General features: G+C 38.4%; 1 protein-coding gene across 1 annotated transcript in view; it reads right to left on the bottom strand.

Annotated features, from left to right (window-relative positions):
- Positions 1-290: 290 nt before the first annotated feature.
- The window catches only part of rph3ab (rabphilin 3A homolog (mouse), b), a 29,975-nt gene continuing 11,541 nt past the window's right edge, over positions 291-18,724 (bottom strand). Inside the window, exons 9-16 of the mRNA XM_056247154.1 lie at positions 18,303-18,377; positions 13,435-13,544; positions 12,733-12,859; positions 12,562-12,618; positions 11,337-11,491; positions 11,085-11,166; positions 4,625-4,721; positions 291-664 (exon numbers count right to left, since the gene is read on the bottom strand). Coding sequence (XP_056103129.1) covers positions 534-664; positions 4,625-4,721; positions 11,085-11,166; positions 11,337-11,491; positions 12,562-12,618; positions 12,733-12,859; positions 13,435-13,544; positions 18,303-18,377 — 834 coding nt within the window. The 3' untranslated portion in view covers positions 291-533. The remainder of the gene's footprint in view (positions 665-4,624; positions 4,722-11,084; positions 11,167-11,336; positions 11,492-12,561; positions 12,619-12,732; positions 12,860-13,434; positions 13,545-18,302; positions 18,378-18,724) is intronic.

The raw sequence follows: 18,724 nt of genomic DNA, 5'->3' as shown, positions 1-18,724 counted from the left end.
AGTGTTATTTTTGTTAAAGTGTGAATCTGACATTCTAAATGGCCTGTAAACATTCATAGACTGGGTAAAACTGGTTAAAATAGGGCTTATGTATTCTGTATCTGCCTCTTTTTTTAAGGAGAAAGACTTTATAATTATTTTTAATAACAGGTTGCTAAGACTAAGAGACATGATATTAACGCATTCCCACAACAAGGTAAATATTTTGAGTTTTTACAGTTGTTCTTAAACTTTAACTTAAAAAAAAAACACAATGCTACTTTGGCCAGATAAGAGAACATGACATGACATAACAGTGCAGTTCTTTTACTTTTCAATGCTAACCGATGGTCATTTGTATGTAAGTCACAGTGAACAGTAGAGCTCCAGACATCACATTTTGTTCTTTGAAAGCATATTGTGTGTCAGCCGGACAAGAGCAAGATCGGTACAACCCAAAATATGCATTAGTGGAGGGTAATGGAGTTGGCAAATGGGCCAAGTACAACTTAAGGAAGTGAAACTGTCAAAGGCATGCACAAAACTTAAAGAGCCTAATCACTTGAGATGTGATTCTCGTTATGAAGAGTATGCCAACGCTCAATCTTCTTGTCTTTGTTCTTTAGGCATTCATACCAGTGCTTCAAACGCTCACCTTTGGCAGTGATTCCAAGCTGGCAGCCCCCTGATCAGGAAATATTAGTAGTATTAAAACATACCAATGCAATGTTTATTTTCAATAGAGGAATGAAATGAAAGTCAGTGGTGAATGGTCAATTTGAAACATAATGACAACTGTTAACACCTAGTATCAACATATTTTCTGGTTGATCCGTTCACAAGTAGACATTGCTAAATATATGTGCAAATGGGATCAAGATGACGTAGACCAAACCCAAAACCGGTTCGGTTCCATCACCCTGAATTCAATGGGGTTTTTTTTGGTTAAATGCTTGAAATAAGGTCTGTGGTTAACACAAGCTCAAGGTATTTTCATGTTCTATGACATAAAATACATCAATATTACCCTCTTGTGATTTTTTGAAAAGATTTACTGGTATTGAAAAAGGCGGTTGCTAACAAGTGTCTAAATGGTACTAAAGAGGTTGGGGAAACTTTCAGGGAATTTTTTTTATTTTTTAATAAAGATTGGAAAAGTTATCAGAAGCTTAATGGTGGAGACATTGAAGTCGTACGACCGTGGTGTATTTTGTTTATAACCTATGTCACGCTTTTTACTTCTTCCGATTGTATTCTTCTGAATTGCAAAATTCATAAGTTGTGTTATTTTGTGAAGATAACCATGATGAACACAATGTGTAAGAATATTTTGTTAGTCACAAAGCTTATTTTCTCTAAAAAATTAAAATCCTATAAATTGAAAAATCCTATTGGTTTTTTAATTGTTATTTTTATTTTCAAAATTGACATCTTCACTTTCAAATATTATTACAAATTTGTTAAAGAGTTCCCCATCTGTCAGTCACTACAACGTTTTGTCAACTGACAAATGGGGTCTCCCTTGGGAGGCCCAATCACCTCTGAGTTTTCGAAAAACGGCCAATGAAGTTGGCCTCCCCCAAATAAACAGGTATATAAGATGCCGGCCCACATCCACTCATTCAGATTTTGCTTCGGAGCTGAGTGGTTGCAGACAGTGGTTACTCTTTCCAGTCACAAAGCAATGATAAGAGTGTGCAATGGAAAAGATCTCTCTCGCTGGTGGAAGAGGGCACATTCAGTGGGTTTCGCCATTCACAAAGAGAGCAGTGCACAGTAAAGTGCAGTGAAATCCCCCTGTGCGCTTTAGCACAAAAGAGCAGATTTTCCTAAAAGAGCAAGCACGGCAGGCGAGCGACTTTTCAAAGATGCCTTTCCGTCCATGTGTTTCTGGATGCGGTCGTTTCCTTCTTCATCTGATGGCCACGATCGCAGTCTCACATGTCTGGGTCGAGAACATGCTGGGAAGGATACTACAAGGGCATGACCATGTTGACACTGCGGTCGCGACTCTCTTTCCTTGTGAAGGCTAGAGTCTCCTCTGATGTTACCCAGCTTGCTGCCTCTGCTCAAAGCAGAGGCACGAGTATGGTTAACATTCTGGGAGACCTGAGGGTTACAGTGGGAGCGTTTTACCCATGCCAGTCCCCACGGAACTCCCGTTTCTCTGCAGTGTTGTGTGCCATTGAGCTGGCGAGTGATGGCGTGAGTCCTTCTCACAGGGGACCCAGCGTGTCATTCGGCGGTCCAGGTGAGAATCAGATGTCGATAGCTGGATCGGAGTATGGGATAATTGTCCTCTGCAGAGGAAGATAAGGCTGAGCTTCCCCCTTTGGCCGTGGTCGCTCATGCCGAGTCGGATGCAGAGTTGATGGTCATGCTTGCCCGGGCCCCGCGAGCATTGGACACAATTGGAACCCTCCACCTTGTCCTGAGCGCTCGAGGTTGGATGATTGGCTCAGCCATCTGGGGCTTCGAGTCAACTGGGAAAAGAGCAAGCTCTCCCTCGAGCAGAGCATCTCTTTTCTCGGTATGGAGTTGGACTCGGTCTCACAAACGAGCACACACTATCAGTGCTGAACTGCCTGAATACGTTCAGGGGGAAAACAGCGGTTCAATTTAAATAATTTCAGAGGCTCCTGGGGAATATATGGCATCTGCAGCCGCAGCCACGACGATTGGATTGATGCATATGAGAGCACTACAGCACTGGCTACACAGCCAAGTCCCAAGATGGGCATGGCACTGCTGCACACTCCACGTGAACATCACACCGATCTGTTCCCAAACTTTCAGCCCTTGGTCTGACCTTGATTTTCTGTATTCCAGAGTGCCCTTAGAAAAAGTGTCCAGGCACGTTGTTGTTACAACAGATGCCTCCAGAATGGGTAGGGGCGCTGTATGCAACAGGCACACAGCATCGGGCTCCTGGACGAGACCTTGACTGCAGTGGCACAATAACTGCCTAGAGCTGTTCGCAGTGCTGCTCACCCTGTTCCAATTTCGGCCAAGGCATTGTATGCTTACGTTGCATGTCACAACTCCCCCGCCATCTCCTCCTCTGGAGTAAGCAGTGGCTTAGGTCACTCTGCACCATTTACATTCTAAGCGAGCTCAATCGTGCGGCCAATGAGCTCTCATGACAGCTCACATTCCCGGGAAAATGGAGACTCCATCCCCAGGAGGTCCAACTGATCTGGAGTCAATTCAGGGATGCACAGGTAGACCTGTTTGCCTTCCAGGACTCCTCCCACTGCCAGCACTTTTACTCCCTGACCAAGGCCCCCCTCAGCATGGACATATTGGCACACAGCTGGCCCAGGGTCCTACACAAATACGCGTTTCCCCCAGAGAGCAATCTTGCACAGACACTGTGCAAGGTCAGGGAGGACGAGCAGCAGATATTTATGGTTGCGTCTTATTGGCCCACCTGGTTCCTGGTCTCTAGACCTGAGGCATCCTGGCCTAGGCAAGACCTACTGCAGAGATCTTTCCATATGTAGCACTGCCCCACGGGTCAGTCAATATGTGTTTTTCCACATGCTCCTCCCTACAGGTAGGATGTGGCCTCCCAGCGTTAACACAATGGTAATGGATGAAAAAAGGGGGAATAAAGAACCGAAGCACTCTTCCCGTGAAACAAACACACAAGGACAGCAGCTACGACTGTCTCCATGGTAAGCCCCGTTGGCATGGATGGCTATCACTTGGGCTTACATGGGGAGCTGGGTAGGTTATGACTTTATGGGAGCAGTTTCCAAAAGTGCACGCTACGACTTGCCAACATCTGTGCTTCCAACACTCGTAACATAGTTCAGTGGTTATGTTTCTCATTTGTCAGGCAACATAATGTTGTAGTGACTGACAGATGAGGTACGTCTTGGTTACTGATGTGACCCTCGTTCAATGGTGGAGGAATCTGGGATGTTATGTCCCCCCTGCCACAACCCTGAACCACCCACTGAATGTGAACACAGCGGCTCCACAGCATAAACCTGGATGTATGCCGCCATCTTATATACCTGTATGTACGGAGGCTGTGGCTCGGCATGCAAATTCCACATGCCAATAGCAGAGGTAATTGGGGCTTCCAAGTGAGACCCCATTTGTCAGTCAACATAATGTCTCCGTTCCCTCCATCAGGGAACGAGGGTTACGTCAGTAACCAAGAGGTTTTCAGGGATAGTTGTGCTTGGAGTTAATTGTTTTATTTGTGATAATGAAATGAAACATGCCAAATTGTGCAGAAATATTTTTTGGCCAGGCTGTCATACAAAGAAATTATGAACACATACAAATAGATTTATGCAAATAAATTAATATGTTTAGTCCAGCATTTTTTTGCATAGTAAAATAAAACCTGTAGGTGTAGATTTACTTTTTTGCCAAATAATTTTGTCAGATAAATATCTTAACCAGGTTAAGTGATTTGATCTTCCCTCATATTTAAAATATTTATACTTTGATGGTTTAATCAAACTTTTAGGGTCATTTAAAACAAATATCACTTTCTATTGTTATCTCCATATCTCCAAACCTGACCAGATCAGCCAAGACAGATGTTATTACCAGGTGTAAACATAGATTAAGAAAAAGTGAATACAATGACATATAATAATATATATTACAAAATAAAAGTAAATACCTATATAATCATTGGATTTGCCAATGTCGTAGTCCCATACTGAGATATCAAGAGTCTTTTTAGCCAGCTCTGCATGCTTAATTTCATAGCTGAATTCCTGCAAAAGAACAGTTCACATTGCAAACAAGAGGAATCGTAGAAACATGGTAAAAATATCAAAGCATTGGGAAAATAGCAAGCACAAAGAAGAACTCTCAGAATTGCAACAGAACACTAACAAGGCTTCACATTGTTACAATGTTGGACCAGATTATTTAAACACAACTACTGGAAAGAGATTACAAATGTCCAGTGGTGGAATGTAACGAAGTACAAATACTTCGTTACTTTACTTAAGTACATTTTTCACGTATCTGTACTTTACTTAAGTAGAATAAATAGTGCATACTTTTTACTTTTACTTCGTTACATTTCGCAGCAATTATTATACTTTCTACTCCACTACATTTCTACAAAGTTCTGTTACATTTTCGTTAAATTTTCTGATCAGTTTTTCCCCTGCCAAAACGTAATCCTGACCGTCCGTTCATTGCACGTTTCTGTCCCAGTGAAGTTTGGTTGCCATATACATATATCAACCCGGTCACACTAAATGCGTCTCTATAGCACGCAGTGTGTTTATCGTGCAATTTATACGCGAAAATTAGTTTTTACATGCATAGGAAACGCATTGGTAGGTTTAGTAGTCATGTGGGGTGCGTGTGTATTATACGTTTGGTTAGGATTAGTATGTATGCCAAGCCAAGAGGTTCAGAATTACGCCATAAATGAATCGCGTTTACAGCAAACGCCGTCATATACGGCGTTTTAACATAATATGTGTTTATATATATATATATATATATATATATACCGTATATAGTAAGGGTATATAGTAAGCTTGATGTGTAGGCTATATTGCCTAATTGCATGCTTGTCCAGAAATGGTGACAAAAGTATTAGGTTGAATGAGTTAGAATTAACTGTTTTATTAATCATTAGAATATAGACATTAAGAGAATAAATTGTTATGCAAGTACTTTTACTTTTAATACTTAAAGTACATTTAAAATCAGGTACTTTTTACTTTTTACTTAAGTAGGGTTGTCATTGTGGTACTTCTACTTTTACTAAAGTAAATATGTCTCTGGTTATTTGTACTTTTACTTAAGTACTGAGATTCAGTACTTCCTCCACCACTGCAAATGTCATATGCAATATGTCAGTAGATTAAAATATTTAATCATGATTAATCGCACAATTTTTTAGACATAAATCACAGATTTCGCACATGCAGAAATGTATGCCCATTGGAATAAAATATTTAAATATTAACTTTTTTAAATGAAAGAACAATTTCAAATAGTGTCACCATGTTTAATTTGAACATGTATAATTACTAGTTCAGTCAGTAGATTAAAATATTTAATCATAATTATTTACACGATTTTTCAAAGTTAATCACAATTAATCACAGATTTTGTTATGAAGTGCAGAAATGTGTCTATATATACTTTAAAAAACATCTAGGGTTACTTGACTGTAACCCTGTTCCCTGACAAAGCGGGAAAGAGATGCTGCGCTGATTTAAGTGCAATGGGAAAACATCTTTGTTTGAACAGTTGTGAACACGTGTCAAGTCATGTCAAGTCACCTTTATTTATATAGCGCTTTGTACAATACATTTTGTATCAAAGCAGCTTCACAGTGATAACATGAAAATAATACAACAAAGTTTGTTTCTAGAAGAAAATTGCGTCAACTTCCACCTTAAGTAAGGCAGATCAATAATATTGTTGAATATTAAATGTCCCCAACTAAGCAAGCCAAAAGCCAAGGCAACAGTGGCAAGCAACCAAAACTACATCAGGAGACAGAATGGAGAAAAAAACCTTGGGAGAAACCAGACTCAGTCGGAGGGCCAGTTCTCTGGCAAACGAAGGAACAGTGTATGATTACAAGTCAAATTGGATCGGAACATTTAGAGTATTTATCCATTTCCATCTGGTTGGAAGTCGAAGTAATCATGCCGGTACGTGTGGCAAACACACCAAGAATTTGCCTTAAATAACCTTTGATGATGATGTATATCAGAATGCACACATCAGAGGTGATAAATAGATGTGAAATAGGTCCGCTTTCAGGTCACTTTGTCTGAAGAACGTCCTGAACACACCCTCAGTGTGGCAGTGCAGCACAGCATCTTGTTTCCACTTTTTCAGGGAGCAGGGTTAAGTAACCCGAGAAATTCCCTTTCAAAAGTTACTCTAAATACTGCACTGATTAAGCGTTATAGGAACAAGAATACCAAACAAGAATACCAATCCCTCAAGGTGGTGTAGTGTGTGCACACAAACCAGAGAAAGGCCTCAGACTTGAGTTTGGGATGTCGACTCAAGGATGTGTGAGCCCGGAGTAACAAGAATCTATAAACTATAGAATCGAATAAATGTGTGCGGAGAGGACCAGCCTGGCGTATCACATAATTGCTGCAAGGGGGTGCCTCTTGCTAAAGCCCTGGAGGATGCAACCTCCCAGGTAGAACGAGCCCTAACGCCCAGAGGCAAAGCTTGACCTTGCGCCTCATAGGCTAGGATGATGGCATCCCTCACCCAATGTACCCCCTGGTTACACACCCCCTTGGTCCTGGGCGCAAAAGCCTCAAGACTACTACTTCTTAGCTGAGATCAGCAATGTCAGGTCCATCTTGGTGCGCCGGTCCCCAATATTTCCGAGGGGGAGCACGACTTGCCACGCTCTGTTTCTGAGCTTCTCTCTTTTGAGAAGCTGGACTCGGTTGGGGCTTGGTGGCGACAATCCTGACCATTGAGCACGGCGGGGGAGGAACTTAACAAACGCCTAATGTCTTTTTGCCTCCTGGAACCTACTGACAACGGCGTTGCCGAATAGGCAACTCCTTATCCTAATTTCCTTCTTCTCCTTGATGCCAGTGAGGTTGATCCACAGATGTCTTTCTGTGGTGACCATAGCACCCATGGAACGGCCGATGGTACGTGTCATTTGCTTGGTTGTGCACAGAGACAGTGTCGATAGGTGCAGCTCAGCGAACACATCCTCACTAACGTTTCCCCTGCTCGTGCTCAGTTCAGGACAGCCTGGTACGCCTGCAACACCGCAATGGTGTCCAGGGCAGCACCTGCCTGACCTGCCACCTGGAAAGCTTTCCCCACCAACGTGGTTGTAACTCTGCATGGTCTGGAGGGAAGTGCAGGCTTTTTAAGTGATAATGTACTGCCAGGGGAGAGATATCCCATGAGCGTCTCTTCAAACTGCGGCATCATCGTATAACCCGTGCCTTCACACCGAATCGAATAAACTGATGTCGGGGGCACAAAGACACAGGAAGAATAGGGTTTACTCCATGACTTTGATAGTTCGTCATGGAGATCTTGAAGGGGAGGGGCCGTCTCTCTGGTGCCTCCCCTCGGCCACCCGACAGAAATCTGTTGTCTAACTTCGATTGTCTGGGTGTTCCTGTGGCCAATCTAACTGAAGACTGTCCACAACGCAAGTGACTAGCTCGAGTAGCTCATCATATGATCTGTCATCATGAGAGGAGCGCTCAGAGGCAGTGCACTTCGGAATCCATTTTCCCAAGAGAACTAACGTCCTCAGCCCGGTCTGAAGAAGCGCCGGAGTGCGCTCCAGAAGCAGGCTCGAGGACCTCACGATCTGGTCTCCTGTTTTTCAGCCAGATCGGCATGCGAGCCCCATGATCTTCTCATCAAGGCATCTCCCTAAAGAAGGCAAGTCTGGAACAGAGCACTTTGATGGAAAATGACTCGCAATGCTGACACTCTGATATAGTGTGCTTCTCCCCTAGACAATCAAAGAGTCATGTGGATCATCCTCCGAGATAGGCCCACGCATGGGCCCACGCATCTCTTTGTGGATTCTCGCAACACGATTCTCTTTTTTTTCAACTCTTTTTCTCTCCGTTGCAGAGAAAGAGAACGAAAGTGAGAGAGACTTTATTCCTGCCTGACAAAACTAACTTCAAGAAAAAGGGACAGTTTCAGAAGTAGCAGCACACACGGCACACAATGCGGTTCTAAAGACAAAGGAACCTGAAAGCCCACCTGTCTCCCGTCTATTTGTAGCCTCTGACGTGCGCATTCCGATGATGTCATTATCAGAGGTTATTTAAGCCAAATTCTTGGCATGTTACCCATATGTGTTTACAACCAGTCAAACAAAGATGTTTTCCCATAGCGCTTAAATCAGCACAGCATTGAGAGTAGCTTTTGAAAGGGAACAAAACAATATGTAATTAACATTTTGCACACATAGCCTTTCATTTAAAGATAGAAAAGCATTAAAGGGGTCATATAATGGTACATGCACTTTTACAAGTTGATTGTACTGAAATGTGTGTTGGCAGTGTCTGTACACAACCATCATATAATGATAAAAATCAATCCAGTGGTTTTGTTTTAATCTCCTTATATGTTTTCCCCTGCCTCAAATCGAGCCGTAACAGCACGCCCCTCCCGCGATTGTTGAATGACAGCACCGTTTCAACACAGACCCGCCCTCGCTCATGAGGGAGCTGTCAATCATAGTCTGCGCGGCGCGGACCGGCGCGGTCATTGTTGATATGCTGGAGCACTGTCTATGAGCAGAATGGCGTCTAAGCGATTGTGGTGTTCTGTTCTTGGGTGTAATAACGAACACAGCAGTCATTTTAATGTTCCTAAAACCGCTGAAGACGCAGTGGCTGAGTTTGTTTTCGAAGGGAATATTCCCCACGAGCAACGTCAATGCTCTAATGTTTGCGCGAATCATTTCACACACCAGACTGCTTTATAAACGAGGATCAGTATAAAGCTGGATTTGCTAAGAAGCTGCTCATGAAAAAAGCATCGGTACCAGATATTCGTGTTCCCGCTGAATCTCCAGAAGAACGGAAGTGAGTGTAACGTTTTATTAAACTTTATATTAATATATTAATCTTTGCAAATCGCCAGCTGCACGCTTCACAATGAATGCGTCTAAGGTTTACACTCAGGGTACATTACGGCATGTTTTCTATGTATGACGTTCTCAATATAATTCATAATCCCACGTTTATACTGAACAACGCGTTATGGTTATTGTGTTATTGAGTTACGGTGTAGCACAGAACAGAGGGGCGGGGTGAGCAAAGCTCATTATCATTTAAAGTCATATGCACTGAAACGGCGTGCTGAACACAGAGCTGTTTTTGACCAGGTAAAATAACTGTTTTCCTACAATACTAATGAGACCCTTAATTTAGACCCTAAAGAATCATATTAGCTTGTACAAAAATGGCATTATATGACCCCTTTAATATAGCCAAAATTAGAAAAATAATAAATAAATAATAAATTATTGACATAAAATATTTACTTTAAGTATGCCTGTGTTACAGGAGATCTATATTTTCACTAGGTTAGCTCAGTTTCTAGTGTTTTCAGTTGGTTACTCATTGTTTTTACATTCATTTTGCTGATTGGTTTGTTCTGTGTATTTAAGACTTGGGATTATTTGTGTTATTTCTCAGTTCTCATTGTGAAATTTCAGTCGTTGTTCTTCTCCTGTTTTTGAGTATTTTGAGTTTTGTTTAATAAATATATTTACACTGCTGCAAACAGATCCTTTCCCTTACATTTGTGCAACCGTTTGTGACACCCTGAGATTTTATGTTAATATTTAAATAATGAAGTTAATATTTCTCCTGCCTTTATTTAATGAACGAGCAATGTTACAATGTTAAACATGATAATATATAATTACTAGTGCTGTCAGTAGCTCGATTAAAATATTTAATCAATCGGTTAATCGCAATAGATAAATTTTTGATAATTTTTTATGTTTTTCCTGTCACATTGCATTTAGTTCATTCTGAAGGAAAGAAAACAAAATAATATAATTAGCATTTTCCAAACAAAGCCTTCCACATAAAGATAGAAAAGTATTAAAAAAGTCCAGACACTTCCCAATTTTAAAGAACTTCTTTAACATAAAATATTTAATTTAACATCCCTGATTTTAAGTTAATATTTCAATAATTAAACAAAAAAATGTAATGTTCACAGTTCACTGATGTCGGTTAATGTTTTATTTTGTTTTTTGATTGTTTTTATTTTTAAAATTGTTGCATTTATTGAACATGTGGGATTTTAACAAGAACGGCAGAGATTTAATCAAAACAACAAATGCATTTAAATACCCAAATAAGCCACAGATGAATTATCACAATTAGAAAATCTTGGCATATGTCCTAATCTCAGATGTATTAAGCGAGGTACAGTGAACAGGCTCCTGCTCCTGAACTTAAATAATTAGTAGTTGGGTATGAATAACCTGGTCAAACTTTTGTATTTGTGTCTGCATATCTCTGGATCACTGTACTCTGATAGACACCTAGAAATAAACAACTATTATATTAATTAATAAAGAAATATGTGCATAAATGCATTACAAGTGGACAACATACCTCATTAAACTCTGGGTTGAGTGTCTTCTTCTTGGTCTGCGTCTTGTTCTTTGCTTTCTTCCCCATGTCAGGTTTCAGACATCTATTCATAGAAATATTCACAGAATTCAAAGAATTTGGTTTCATTTTTAGAACAGATTTAATATGAATGGTATATTTTAATGTTGTTTAATGCCTTAACTTATATAAGTGTTTCCTAAGCATATAATAAATACTGTATCATATAAAAACATTGAGCAGAGAGAGACTTACATTTTGACAAAGGGATCAGAGTAGCCATTTGCATCCATTGCTGCTAAGTGAACACAGCGTACAACACCTATAATGAGACGACTCAGCTGGGTGTTGTACATTAGGGAAATCAGGATACGTCCTCTCTCTTCCATCTCAGTGCCATCCTTCCCAGTCTACACAGGTACAAAAATAGTAGTGTGGATGATAATGATAGCACAGGAGTGTTCATTGCAAATGTAGTTATTGTAGAAACACCTCATCCTACAAATAGCATGGATGTTAATTCATTCTGCTACTGCTGGCATTTGCACAGGATGCACATAATAATGGAATCAGTAAATGAAAATCAGTGTAAAAAGACTACGAATGGGCTTCTGTGTCATCTGGTCATATCTGCAAACATCTGTTAATGATACCCTTGACAAAAAGAACTGCACTTAATTGTAGTGAATGCATACTTGTAGTGTAAATTTCAAAAGCATGTTTTTAAAAAGCTTTACTTGCATGATATAATATTAATGAATTAAAAGGCCACTTCTAAGAGTACATTTACCAACGTCAAATTAAAAGTTTTCCTGTAAAGGTCATTTAAAATAATTTTTTAATAATATTTTGTCATGCTCTAAAGTGCACTTATTTTTATTTGTTGACTAACATACTAAAGCACATGTCAAGTACTTGATTATAATTTTAACTCTAGAATGCTATTTGATATTACATTTAAAGTTAATATATTTTAAATATACTAAATATAAAATTCATAATTACAAATATATGACATACAAGTTTCAATAGAAATGATATTAAGTTGTATTTTAGTTTACCATAAATGGTTGTCAGTATAATCAGCAGTTCACTTTAACTATATTTCAAAGATAATACTGCTAATTATGTAATTACATAAAGATGTACTTAAGTCCTACTTAATTTAATCAAAAAAGCACTCTAAATTTCAGCGAATTGCATTTAATATAATTTTAAACTATAATATATTTTCATTTATAATTGCAACTAACTTGCAATTGAGTGTCCAAAAACATTATATTCAGTTTGCACTCAAGTATATTGTTTTAAAGTATATTATTTGTGTGATAAGTTCCTCTTTTAAAAGTATGCTAAAGTGTAGCCTGTATAATAATAGTATAACTGCAAGCTGAATGTGACCTTAATCTTAAAGTAAATACATTGTTAGGTGTTTTCAATTATGTAATATACCTCTATACATATGAGTATAAATATTTACCTCATCCTCATAGAGGGTGATTCCTCGTGCACCACCTGCAGTTGATGTTCTTTTTGTCTATGCAAAAAAAAAAAAACATTACATATTTAAAAGTAATATATTCAGCTAATTCATCAATGGTTGTCATTAATAAGCATGTTTGTTACGGGTATATGAGTATGAAGCACTCACTTGGACAACCCTCTCTAGACACACATTAAAGTTTTTCTTCTGATTGAACTTGAGTTTTTTCAGTGCAACTCTGGTTTCTCCGATAAACTCATTGTGGCCAAACTTGTCTTCATCACAGACAGATATTCTGCATAGACATAAGTAAAAACCCTTTAATAGTTAAACGTATCCATGATTACTGAATGTCCAATACATTAAAAAAAATATCACTTTCAAAACACAAGAACAAAATACTTTTGTGGTCTATGATTCGCTAATTAACTGGTGTTGTTGTTGTTGTTAACTAAAACTAAAACTTCTATTAAAAAATTGTTTTTAGCAATTTAAATAAAGTTGAAATAAAATAAAATATAAACAAAAAATTTGTAATATTACAGTGGCAACTGGTGAAGAACCAAAATTACTAAAATGAAAACTGAAATCAAAATGAATTAAAGCTAGAGTAAAAAAAACTTTTACCATGTCAAATTAATTTACTATATGACCAAGTGATGTGCATTGCATTTAAGTTTCACATTTTATCAGTTCTTACTTTCCCTGGGAATCAAACCCATGACCTTGGTGTTGCTAGCGCTATGCTCTACTATTTGAGCTAAATCTTCCCACATCTTCCACACAGTTAGAAAATGTCAATTTATTTTGAATGTGGCCAACATGGCAGAATTATGGCAACTGTACAAGAGCACTGTGTGTGACTTAAACCTGAGGGTCTTGCGCTGCATATCGTCATCTGTCAGCCCGTGGTACACCAGCGTCTCATTCCAGTTAGGGTTGCGAGTGTTGCGTAGGGTCTTGGTACGTAATTTAGTTGACTGCATTGACAACAAAGATGCTCTGTTTAACCATCATTGCTTGACCAGTATTAAGTATAACTTGCATATTTGAGTCCTTTCTCATGAAGCTAGTGGTTCTGAGTTGACAAAACCGAACGGGATCAGTTATCTCAAAACGCCACTGTACATGCAATAAAGTTACTCTGTAGTGTGCACATGAATGTAGTTAACAGCGAAAAGTCAATCATGTGAAACATGAAGAGTCCTTTCTCTGCTGAAGATCAAGAGATTTATGCTAGTATCAATGGAAGTGAGTTTATTTTATAATTCGTATACAGTACATCCACAACGAGCTTAAGAGAAAACATAAACTCAGTAATTTGAAATGCTTAAAAAACACTTTGTAGATTAATTATATAGCCATGGCCAAAAGTATTGGCAGTGACAAAAATGTTTCGCAATGTTTGCAGCTTCAGAATTTGTAGATTATTATTTGGTATACTTGAAAACAATAATAAGCATTTCATAAGTTTTAATGGTTTTTTTGTTAAAAACATTCAATATTTGCAAAGAGTCAATGGAGTGTTGACCCTCCTTCTACATAACCTCTTCAATTCGCTCTGGCATGCTGGATATCAGCTTCTGGGCCAAATCCTGACTGATGCCGATCCATTCTTGCCTTAGTGCTCAGGGTTGATCCCAATTTGTGGACTTCTGCTTGTCCACATGCCTTTTGAGGATTGGCAACGGGTTCTCTATGAGATTAAGATTGGGGGAATTGCCTGGCCACAGATCCAAGATGTCAATGTCATTATCACACTTTCCTTGCTCCATCATGTTGGAAAATGCACACTGTAAAAAAACTTAACTCATTATTTTGTGTTATCTTTTTGCATGGTTTTTTTTTTTAGTTTAACTAACGTATTTCGATAAGTTGAGGACAAGAAAACTTAAAATTTCTTGTTGTCTGGACAATCTAGTTATCTCTACACAAAAAAATAAGTTGAAATAACTAAATTGCTAAAATATTTTTTACAGTGGGGATCATCACCAAATTGCTCCTGGATCAATGGGAGAAGTTGCAGTTGTGCTCAAGAGTTGTGAGAGCCCACTCCCTTGGATAAAAAGCAACCCCACACATGGATGGTCTCAGGATGCTTCACTGTTGGCATGACACGTAGCGTTCACCTTTTCTTCTCTGGACAATTGATTTTGAAGATGTACCAAACAGTTAGAAGGTAGCTTCATCAGAGAAAAGAACATTGCACCAGTCTTCTGTTGTCCAATCCTTGTACTCCCTGCAGGATTTTAGTCCATCCTTGATGTTTTTCCTGGAGAAAAGTGGATTCTTTGCTGCCCTTCTTGAAACCTGGCCATTGTCCAAAAGTCTTAGCCTCACTGTGCATGCAGAAGCACTCGAAACCATCTGCTGCCAATACTGAGCAAGCTCTGCGCTGCTAGTGACAATTCTGAAGCTGAGAATAGGTAAATAGGTAAAGTCTGCACATAATAGGAAAAGTCTGCACATAAGGCATACTCGAACTTAAACTTAAAATGTTGTAGTTTTTATTTTCATTTGTCTGACCCTGTATTTATATTAATCTATGTTGATGTTGTTGTCTTTGTTGTCTTGTACTGTATGTTGATTTCCTTGCTACTGCAGCAATACTAATCGCCCCTCGGGGACAAATAAAGGTGGACTGAATTTAATTTAATTAAATTGAATCCTAAGGAGGGGACAGTCCTGGTCCTTGCTGGACACTCTGGGACATCCTGAAGCCTTCTTCACTGCAGTTGAAATTCTCTCATTGGAGTTCTTAAAGGATTAGTTCACTTTTAAAAAAAACTTTTTTAATTTAGTCACCCCCATGTCATCCAAGATGTAATTAAGGTTTTTGATGAAAACATTCCAGGATTTGTCTTCATATAATGGACTTCAATGGGCCCCAAACGGTTCAAGGTCCAAATGACAGTTTCAGTGCAGCTTCAAAGGGCTTTAAACAATACCAGACGATGAATAAGGGTCTTATCTAGCGAAACGATCGGTCGTTTAAAAAATAAATAAAAAAGTTTAAGTTTTATAAGCACAAATGCTCACCTTGCTCTGTTCTGTGATGCACGTTCGTGACGTCACGTAATACGCAATTACGTTGAAAAGGTCTCACAGAACAGAGTCATCGCTAGATATGACCCTTATTCGTCGTCTGGTATCGTTTAAAGCCCCTTGAAGCTGCACTGAAACTGTCATTTGGACCTTGACCCGTTTGGGCCCATTGAAGTCCACTATATGGAGAAAAATCCTGGAATGTTTTCATCAAAAACCTTAATTTCTTTTCGACTGAAGAAAGAAAGACATGGACATCTTGGATGACATGGGGGTGAGTAAATTATCAGCAAAAGTTTTTTTTAAAAGTGAACTAATCTTTTAATGATCCGGTAAATGGTTCTTTTACAGGTGCAATATTCTTTGCAGCAATTTCCTTGCATGTGAGGCCATTTTGATGAAAAGCGATGATGGCTGACTGTCTTTCTTAGGAGGTAACCACCATTGCTAACAGAAGAACATAACTGCAATCACTTCATTCTTCCTTTTATAGCAATCAGTCTGCTCTTATAATTCAATCAGAATTATCGAGTGATTTCAGCTAACTAGCACTTGTTCACACTTTCCTATATGCTGATGATATGATTAGTAAAATTATGTTAGCTGGTCATTTTGTGCCAGGGCCAAAAAACAATGGCCAATGAAGCTTTTTGCAATTATTTCAAATGAATCTCATCACTCTGCACCATAATCTAGAAACAATGTGAATCAACACCACAACAACTGAAGCCGCAAACTTTGCAAAACAAAATTGATATCACTGCCAATAATTTTATAGCCAATAACAGCTATAAAGCCTATTTAGGTTACACTTTATTTCAATAGTCCACTTATGACATTGTCACAGAACAGAAGATGTATAAATGCAAACACAGGTAAAATATGAACAGTTTTTATTGAATGACACAAAGGAATTTAGCAGGTGAGTGTCTGGATTTCAGATCATGATGGTGATACTGGTATATGAATGGTACGTCTTAACTTTTGCCTGGCAGTGAAGAGAATTGGCTGGAGGACTGAAGACTAGTGGTGTCAATTCCAAAACACTGCTTCAAGAAGCTTCGAAGCCTTTACAAATCGTTTGTTCTGAATCAATGGTTCGGAGTGTGTATCAAACTGCCAGAGTCACGTGATTTCAGTAAACCATAACGTCATAACTGTTTTGAAACGTTTCGGAACACTTCGGAATATCAATGGTTCACCGCTGGGGGCGGTGATCTCTGTCAACCCATGAATCACGAGGATTCACTGAGAACCATTGAACAAGTGTCTGTGGGTTTTACCTGATCTCTGATCAGTTTTATACATTTGTAGACTACTTAATTAGACATTAGTATAATTAAAATGAATAATGGTAGTTAATAGTCGTGTTGGCCTGTTTAGCTGAGCCATTCATAGAACTAACAAAACAAACCCTGACAATTGATAAAAGAACATATATACACTTGATAATCTTATTAGATGATTAGATAATTGTATTTGAAATATTTTACTTTCAATAAAACATTTGTAATAGATTTGTAAAAGGGGTTTTTATGCATGTTTGGCCTGGGTTTTTGTTGCATTTACACTGTTCTGACCACTAGGGTTCACCATGGAGACAGGTGTCGGATTGTTTCGAAGCCTCGACAAAATACGGCACATTTGCTTCAACTGTTTCAGTGTTTCACGAAGCCTCGATCTGCCCACCACTACTGAAGACTGGCAGACGATGACACGCGGAAGACAAATTATGGGACAGTTCGATGCACAGGTAGGTATACAGATAAAAGTTCAGTGTTGAACTACAAGACCAAACACTGATGAGTGTGTGACGCAGGCTTGGAGTGGAGCTGATGAGGGTGAATGGTGGCAGGTGTAGATGATGTGAAGTGTGTGCAGGTCAGGTGTGAGCCAGAAGGGGAAATGCAGTGTGAAATGACTGGTCTGGTGACGTAGATTGTGACAATTATACTAACTATAGGAACTTTGCAACCACACGTCAACTAACTGATTCATTTGCACCTGCATGTCAAATAACTCTCATTAGAGTATTAGTAGACTGTTAGATTAGGGTTAGGGTTAGTAGAAGTTAACATGTACAGTACTTTTAAAGTTACTTATAGTGAGTAGAATGTCTGTTGAGCATCAAAATAAATCTTTAAATCTTTATGTTACACAGACAGTCTACTAATACTCTAATGACTGGTATTGACATGTGGTTGCAAAGATACTTATAGTTAATAGAATGTTCAAAGTGGACTTGGAATAATGTGTTACCCTTATTTTTATTAATCTCTATATTTATAATAATTTAAATATTAAGTTTAATATTATTGTTAAAATATAATTGCTCATGGTTAAGCCATTATAGGTTTGTAGACTAGCATGTTGTTCTCAACATTTAACTTGAAAAATGAACACAATAATAGACCAGCAATAATAATACAAATTTACCAAAGAAACGACTGGTCAAACTACAATCAAACTTAACCAGGTAGCTTCTTAAACCTGCTTGGTGAGACTGGGCTCTATAGTATAAGAATGTTTTAAATATAATTTGAATAATGAATACCAGACAAATTCTATAACTTTAGTAATATAAGTACTCTTCTATTACTTTAATAAACAATACAGACATGGTTCAAAATTATTAATATTTGATAATACCAATTGCAAAGGTAAAGTGCACATTAAAAAGCCCTCTATCTCACCTTACTTGCACCTGGCAGTAGATGAAGCTTAATATATGGATCTGCCAGTCCATTTGAATCCATTGGCTTTAAACCCTACAAAAAAAATATTAAAACTGCTTAAAAACAAATAAAAAATCAAGCACAGTGCAATATTACTGATATAACATTTCAAATTCTGACCATGATTGTCATTCTGGTCTATGAAGTAGACTCATAAATAAGAAGCAAACAGTGAAAAGCCCCAGTACAAGACTATATATCAGCACAATACTGCTCAGGCAATTCGATTCAAGGTCCGGAATTAATGCTGCATGATGATAACTACATAATCACAATAATATTACATTATCAACATAATTAACCCACATGAATTTTATAGTTATTTTTGTTTGTGTGCAATAATTTGACTTTTAATTTTAATATGTGAAAATATTGAAGAT

The sequence above is a fragment of the Rhinichthys klamathensis genome, unplaced genomic scaffold, assembly GCF_029890125.1.
Source record: "Rhinichthys klamathensis goyatoka isolate OS25496 unplaced genomic scaffold, OSU_Roscu_1.1 h1tg000042l_1, whole genome shotgun sequence".
NCBI lineage: Eukaryota > Metazoa > Chordata > Actinopteri > Cypriniformes > Leuciscidae > Rhinichthys > Rhinichthys klamathensis.
The sequence above is the reverse complement of the archived record's forward strand: the minus strand, read 5'-3'. Positions and strand labels throughout refer to the sequence as shown.